At 32.4% G+C, this 8,594-nt stretch overlaps 1 protein-coding gene across 1 annotated transcript; it reads left to right on the top strand.

Moving 5' to 3' along the window:
• Positions 1-312: 312 nt before the first annotated feature.
• On the top strand, positions 313-6,641 carry LOC124919095 (succinate--CoA ligase [ADP-forming] subunit beta, mitochondrial). The gene is made up of 12 exons (XM_047459245.1): positions 313-547; positions 734-844; positions 1,025-1,136; positions 2,004-2,068; positions 3,331-3,408; positions 4,329-4,403; positions 4,500-4,652; positions 4,767-4,901; positions 5,131-5,295; positions 5,989-6,111; positions 6,212-6,283; positions 6,359-6,641. The coding sequence occupies exons 1-12, from the start codon at positions 446-448 to the stop codon at positions 6,434-6,436; spliced, it is 1,269 nt and encodes a 422-aa protein (XP_047315201.1). The 5' UTR covers positions 313-445; the 3' UTR covers positions 6,437-6,641.
• The last annotated feature ends 1,953 nt before the right edge of the window (positions 6,642-8,594 follow it).

The following is an 8,594-nucleotide window of genomic DNA, read 5'->3' as shown; positions in this document are numbered from 1 at the left end:
TTAATAGTTGGTTTAAAGTCATTAGTGGTAAATGATAATTTAAGTGACTAAAAATTATATTTAAGATATAAAAAAATTATAAATTCAATTTTCACTTAAAATATTTTGAATGGTTTGTGAGATCATTACTCTAAGTGTATAGTTAAATTCCTAAAAAAAAAAAAAAAAAAGCATAATTGTTTATAATAAAATAATTTTAGTCAATAAATGGGTTCCTTTTAGTAGAATGTAAATAAAAGGGTTATTATGTGAAAACACTTGAAATAGAAGGAGAAAAGAATAAAACTCCCTTTCAAGTAATGGAAAATTCTCATTGAACAAAAAGCATCCGACAGACTGTGCGAGAGCTGACTAGGGCCTGCCTGCTTCTCTGTTTCCGGCGTGGTCGTTTCTGTTCCCGGCGTTTCCTCTTTCGATTCGATCCTATACTAAACTAATCTGAAACATGGTAAGAGGTTTGATCAATAACCTCGTTGTTCGTTCTTTGTCCGTCGCCGGAAAATGGCAGCAACAACAACTCCGCCGTCTTAACATCCACGAGTATCAGGTTTTGTTTCCTTTCTTTCCTCGTTCATATTCCCCAGATCTTACGACCGATTTCTACTGTTAACTTTGGATGGATCTTAGACCAACAAAGTTCAGATTTGTAGATTGATCTATGTTTCTTAGTTCTTTTCTGGAGAGAGAAAGAGAGTCAATCGGTTTAATCATAGTTATTTTTTACTTTGAACAGGGAGCTGAATTAATGGGTAAACATGGGATCAATGTTCCAAAAGGTATTGCTGCTGGTTCAATTGAGGAAGTAAGAAAGGCGATTCAGGATACATTTCCCAATGAGAAAGAGGTAATTTTGATCTTATGCAGGCTCATAAACAAAATGGTTAATAAATATAGAAGTGTGCTATGGTGAATTTGGAGAGTTTTTCTTATTTCCTATTTCTACTTCATTTTTCTCTTCTAGTTTGCATAGTAAATCTGATAAAAGAACTGGAATGGTTAATTTGATTCCCATTGTTGTATGTAGTTGGTTGTTAAAAGTCAAATTCTTGCTGGAGGTAGAGGCTTGGGAACTTTCAAAAGTGGCCTTCAAGGTGGAGTTCATATAGTTAAGGCAGACCAAGTTGAAGATATTGCTGGTATGGAGGACTATTTTTTCTTATACTCTACTAAGTGAGGATTGATTTCCTTCATTTTGTCAGCTGCACTTTGTGTACTTGTAAGGCTAGTCCATGAATCATTCATTGTGTACATATGCACGATCCTTCTTAGTTCTTCATAAACAACAACATGTTCCCTCATATGAATAATATCATTAGTTTCATGAACTAAAGCATCAGACCTTGTGCTGAGAAATGGAAGGAGGCAATTTTACTTTCCTCTATTTAGCCTTTTTGGAAACTGGTTTCTGTCACAATCACGATCCCAATTGAAAATCATCAAAGTTAAAATTGAGAATGGTTTTCTTTTTCTTCGTTTGGTGTAAGAATTTTCTTTTATCATGATAAGATTATTTTTTAGATCATGATTAATTGATTATTCATATTAGTGAGGTTTTTGTTGTTTCATTTGGTAACAAAAATCATATGAAAATCTTGCTACATGTTACATACTGTTACCCCACATGTACCATAAACTTGGTATCGATAGCTATCTTACTCATTTGTCCTACTCTCTCCAGATTTGGTCTTGGAAAACTTTTCTTCCTGCATCACCTTCTCCTTAAACTTACAGACTTTTGTTCTTTCTTGATGTTATTACTTGGATATTTAAACATGACAATATGTGTTGTTGTCTTTAGGTGTCATTTCTCCACTTTGTTACAAGAACTTGTATTACAATTATCTTTTGTGTTCTATCATTTTTTATAATTGTTCCATTAGTTGACAGTATTATATGTAAAATTGCAGTTTGAACTAGTACTTTAGCTATGTCAATAGTTATATAACTAGGTTTAGACTACAATTTATTGTATTTGCTTATTAACTATTTTATGCCACGTGCAGGGAAGATGCTCGGGCAAATATTAGTGACTAAACAAACTGGACCTCAGGGGAAAGTAGTGAGTCAGGTGCGTTATTTTTCCACTTTCGCTTTTGCTTTATATTATTTGATTTATACATATGATATATATCTTGGTGACGTACATGACCTTCTGTGAACCTGTATTTCCCCATATGCAATGGAACTATGCATTTTTTACTTAAACATAATTTAGCTTCTTCTGTTAGCATTAGATATGGATAGAGAAAATCAACAGAGGAAAACCTTTTGTATTGAGCCCAGACACCTATTTTAAAATGTCCTTGTTCCCTTCTAGTCATTTTATCATTGGAATATGAAAAGTGTTTGTTAACTTAATTTCAAACCCAAAAGCATAACAGATGGGTTTTCAGTTAGCTGCTATCATATTTTGTTTTTAGAAAAGTTTATTGTCTTTGCTTCTTGCTAAGGTGGAGCACATATTGTGATGGTTTTAACTACATTTTATTTATTTTTTAATTTCCTAGTTTGTCAAACAATAATCCAATCCAAAACCTTTTTCACCTAAGTTTGATGACTCTCATAATACTTCAATGCTATGTTCTTTTTCTTTTGTCTCTATACATAACATTCTTTGACAATTTATTTAAATAGTCGGCCATATAATGACCGTAATCTCTTACATAAGTGGCTTAAGAGCAGGGAACTAATAAATGCAAAACTTTATTCTTGTTGGGGGTATTTTATCATATGTTTTTCCAATTTATGTTAGTAACTTATTTTTTTTTCTCATTGTTCAAATATTCATGACCACAATATTCAAGTCAGCAGTTTTTTTTCTTCTTTTCTTCTTTTTGCTAGCTCACAGTGTTGCCCCTTCCTAGTTAATTTTCTTCTCTATCTTCACCTTTCTCCAAATGAAGGCATAACATTAAATGAACCTGATCATTGAGATGTCTTGAAAAGATAACGAGCAATTGTTTTATGTTGCAGAATATGAAAAACAAGGGTTATTAATTTGCGAGTAATAAGGATTTTAAAGGCACAAGTATAGAATGGGATAAGTTGTTAAAGGAACCACATAGGATATTCATAAGGAAAGTAGCCTTGATAAGATCTTTTTTCATAGAAGCTATCTGAAGTGATGTTTGTTTATTGAATTTGCTAAGTGACATTTTTGGAAAATGATTTCACGAGGAAATGGTAAGGCGATAATTTTTTTAGAAGAAGCTTCTGAATTTGATGTTGATTGTTCAAATCCATTGTAGAATTAAGTTTGTTATTGCTGATATTGGTGGAGTTAATGTTTCTTATTGCCTAAGTATTGATGATTTTGCTTTATACAAACAGGTTTACTTATGTGAGAAGTTGTCGCTGGTCAATGAGATGTACTTTGCTATCACTTTAGATCGCACAACTGCTGGCCCTGTATGTTCCTTCACTATTCTTTATATCTTCATGTTCCTTTGGTCATATATGTCCTAAACTATTTATTACTAAATCTGTGCTTACCAAAGTGGTATTGAACATTTCTGAAGCTTCATTTTCACCTAGCTTTTTCCTTTGTTCTGAAGTTGATGTTTCATTTTTAAAAGTTTCTAGTTTGTGGCACTAGTTCAGTCATGCTTCATTCCTTTTTTTCTCTTTGTGATTGTGGTATATTTGTTTCAAGTTTACCTTGCTTTCAGAAATAAGTTTTACCCACCAATCGGAGTGTTGTCCTGATATGATTCTGATAACCATTAGGTTCTGTTTAGGGAAATTGGTCTATCTGTGCAACGATTCATTGGCCTTATTTAGAATAAGCCTAGACTGTTTAATTTGAATTGTAGACATGTAAACTGAAGATGATGTATACATGAGAAATCTTTATGTGGAATAAATCAGAAACACATTGACCAAAAGGTCCATTATGCCACACCGGCATTATATGTAGTATTTGGACTACCCTGTGACAGTTATTATACTGGTTGAATAGCTTCTTGTAGATATTATTGGTCAATTTAGCTGCTAAATGAATCTCCTGAAAGATGAAAATAGTATGTTTAGTTAGTAATATACTGAGATATGGATATAATAGTTTTGTTTACTTTTCTTTGATCTTCGTATCGCTTGTTCTGTGAAGTCTTGAAGTTTTGTTTTATTCTGAAATATTTAGGCCATACCATTTATTTATTTATTTATTTATTTCTTGTACCCAATGGATTTGTCCTTGATTCAATATGTATTCATTTTTCACTTCTCCATATCTTTGCTTTATTTTATTGTATTTTCAGTGATGGATATCTTTTCATTTCCTCCACATGAAAGTGTGTACATGCTCTTAATTTTTATTTTTTGGTTTTCAGCTTATTATAGCTTGTCGAAAGGGAGGAACGAGTATTGAGGACCTTGCCGAGAAGTACCCTGATATGATTATTAAGGTTGTATATATTATTTATTTTTTATGTGGTGTCTCCACATCAATATTAATCTTCAGCGATTAACTAATTACCTTGAATAACTGTCTGCCCATGTAGGTTCCTATTGATGTTTTCAAGGGCATTACAGATGAAGATGCTGCCAAGGTTGTAGACGGTTTGGCTCCCAAGGTGGCTGATAGAGCCGATTCAATTGAACAAGTGAAGAAGTTATATCAGCTCTTCTGTTCTTGTGACTGCACTATGTTGGAAGTATGTAACAATCTGTATTTGTGGAACTTGACTAATTTTATGTGTTCTCTTTGATACTTATATCCAATTCTTATTTTGTTTGGCTTACCTATTATGTCTATCATGTTTGGTCAGATAAATCCTTTAGCAGAAACTTCAGATAACAAGCTGGTGGCTGCTGATGCTAAGCTGAACTTTGATGATAATGCTGCTTACCGTCAAAAGGAGATCTTTTCTCTGCGTGATCCTACACAGGAAGATCCTCGTGAGGTTCATCCTTCTACTGTTCTCTTTTTCTGGCTTGATATGTGATAACAAGATCTTGTTAACTGCAATTGTTTGATATAATTCTGAATTTATTCATTGCGCTTTCAAAATGAACTAGCACTTCATGTATATCTTATATATTATGGGTAATAAGCTTCTTAGTTACAGGGATAAAACTTAAAATTGAGTATTTACTCAATTTTATTTTTCATTTCTCTCCCACTTCTGACAGGTTGCAGCTGCAAAAGCAGATTTGAATTATATTGGCTTGGATGGAGAGATAGGCTGTATGGTGAATGGTGCTGGATTGGCAATGGCTACAATGGATATTATCAAATTACATGGTGGAACTCCTGCCAATTTCCTTGACGTTGGAGGGAATGCTTCTGAAGGCCAGGTAATAATGCTCTTCTTTTGTTTTGTTGTTTCTGGGGTTAAGAGTATATTACAAAATAGAAAGTATCATATTACACTCATGATCCTATATTCTATAAACAGGGATGGGCTTGATAATACCAATTCTTGTCAACATATAACTCCCCTAAAACCTGTCATTTTAAAATAGAGAGGAGATGAGACTATAGGAAGAGAAGGCAAACACTACACCATTCATATCATAAGTGATTAATAGGATTTTCCTTTCCTAAATATTGTTTGGAAAACAGGTCATATAGCGCATAAAACATTAAAATTTAATTTATACTAACCATATCCCATAGCCATAAATCCGTTATATCACCATTTTAAGCAAGTTGTCTTAGAACATATTTCTCTTTACCCCGATGATAAGAGTTGCGACTCCTATTTTTAGCTAATTCACATTGCATCTCCAATGCAAAGTAACTCCATGCACTTCACATATCTCCAATCACCAGACCTCGTTCACTTTTTCACTGAGTGAGCTTAAAAGATATGATTCAGTCATAAGTTACCTCAAGTACATCAAGACTTAAGTTGAATTTTTCACCTCAATCCATCCTTAAGGAGACAACAATTAATCTCAACTTAACAGTCAGATTCAAAAGTTAACCAGCTATACAATCAGATTGAAACTTCATATTTTTTTCTTTTCTCTATTTGTTGTGGACAGGTTGTGGAGGCATTTAAAATCTTGACATCTGATGATAAGGTGAAAGCAATTCTGGTGAATATATTTGGAGGAATTATGAAATGTGATGTGATAGCAAGTGGAATTGTAAATGCCGCCAAACAGGTTGGTTAGTTTCTCATCATCAGATAAAGAAAGCCTGCAAACATTTTTTTTGTCTGATGATATTGATTGTTCAAATTTCTTGCTCTATCTTGTGCTTTAGGTGCAATTGAAAGTACCAGTCATTGTCAGGCTTGAGGGCACTAATGTTGATCAAGGAAAGAGCATTCTGAAGGTACAAGGGTTTCTGGTTTTATCGTCATCATTCTCGCATGTTCCTTTCTTGACAATAAAACATTCTAACTTGCAGGAAAGCGGAATGACTCTAATTACAGCAGAAGACTTGGATGATGCAGCTGAGAAAGCAGTTAAAGCCTCCGCCAGTTAAAGAAACTTCAGCGACTTAATTCATTTTGTATTGAAGAATTCCTGGTTTCTTCCTGATATGAACAGAAAGATGTGTTTTCATCTTTGGTACTGATAGTAGGAAAATAATTTCAATTTTTGGAGATTCCATTTGAGGATTTGCTCATGGTTCTTCTGTTCCTTCCTTTTTGCCTTCCATCTATAATAATTTTCTTATTGCTGTTGCTAAGTCCCTGTTTCTTGATGTGTCTGTTCCAACATACACGACTCAATGGAAATAAAGTACGAGCCTATATGGAAATTGATAGTTTCTTATATTATTTGAAATAATTGGGTGTAACTGGTGAGGCCTTGTGTGGGTGAGGTGAATATTTTTAAGAGAAAGCAGTTTTTTCAAGAAAGTTTTTTTTTTTTTTTTTTTTGCTTCAAACTTTATAATATCTATGATTGATGAAATGGGTATATCATTTTATTATAGATTGAATGTTTATTTTTGGTAACAGTGATGGAAGACGAGGCAAACAAAATATTTTACAACTTTTTTCATAACTTTATTTTGAGAGAAAAACCTAATAATAATAAACTCTCTTTAATATATATATATATATATATATATATATATATATATATATATATATATATATATATATATATATATATATATATATATAAATAGCTCTCATTAATAATATCATTTAATTTATTAATCAAAATATTAAAATACTATTTATTTAAAGTATAATAATTTATTTTATTATTATATATCAATATTTTTTTTATTAAAAAAATACCTTTCATTCCTCAAAGTTACCACTATTAATTACTTTTTAAGTAATCATTATTTAAATAATATTAATTTAAGATTATTAATTGTTTAATAATAATAATAATAATGCTCTTCACGAGACTTTATATAAAATTTTATTTCAAGTAAATAAATAAGAATATTTTTTTTATTTTGTTAATTAAAGAATTTATAGAGTTAGACAGGTCTAGGAAATAATTTTGGATAATGTAATTTTATAAGGGAGGCAAAAAACAAATAATAATATTATTATTAGGAATGTGAGTATAAAATTGTACATGATGTTCTCTTCATCTTTGAAGGCCAACATTAACTTTCTTTTTATCTTCAAACATAACAAAATCCCTTTAGATATAATGTCTATAAATCAGATATAAGCATAACAAAATCCATTTCGTTCAAATGTAGCAGGTAAAGAAAGAATAGGATGATGATAACATGTCTCTTCTCCAATTCTACGATAGAATCAGAATAGAATAGTAGAAGCAAAACCCTAGAACCGGTTCTCTCTACTACTTTGTTTAGAATTTGCACTCAACAATATACAAAAGTATTAGTTCCAAATCAAACAAACACTTGAAAAACGATAAAATTTTATATTTAATAAAGCATGCATGCATGCATTAATATTGAATATACAGTTTCTTGAACTGAAATTATAAACTAACATATCAAACAAAAGGACTAGTTAGTGTCAAGAATTAATAATGTAAGTCTATCTATTTGGTGATCAATTCTTGAAACAATGTCCATCTATTATTTGAATATTGATCAACTACTAATTCGACGACGCTTTCTTTCCAAAGTGACCGGTGCCGCCGCCGCCTTCTCTTCCGATGAATTCTTCTTCATGGGAGGAGGAGCTTTAGTGACAAGACCGAAACAGAGTCTTAAATTGTGTCGATCGAAGTACAACCCAATCTCGTCATTCTCAACCAGACCTCTTCTACGAACAAAATCTTGTCCCCAGTTACTAGTTAAAACAAAACTCCCGGTTTTCCACTTCTTAAGAGTCAACACAAATCCGCAATCCTTTTCAACATCAAATATTCTCATCTTTATCCCATCCGTCGACGTTCCATCAAACGATAATGATCTCCTCTCTTCTTCTTTCAAAAAGGGCAGAATGTGGACTTCAACCTCCTTCTTCTTTAATAGTAGCCTCGACGATTGGTCCACGTCGCTCTTGTACAATTTCTTGATAATGCTCCATTTATGTTCCACAATTCTCGGGGGGCCAATGCCGAGTGATAATCTCAGCAGCGGATCATCAATCCCTTTTTCTTCATTCTCCTCCGTCCTACTACTAGATGGTAATGTTGCTGAAACCCCGAGACGACGATGATGATCTTCGTCTTCTCCTTGATGATATGAT

Source organism: Impatiens glandulifera, chromosome 1 (assembly GCF_907164915.1).
Source record: "Impatiens glandulifera chromosome 1, dImpGla2.1, whole genome shotgun sequence".
NCBI lineage: Eukaryota > Viridiplantae > Streptophyta > Magnoliopsida > Ericales > Balsaminaceae > Impatiens > Impatiens glandulifera.
This window is presented reverse-complemented; position numbering and strand designations above follow the sequence as displayed.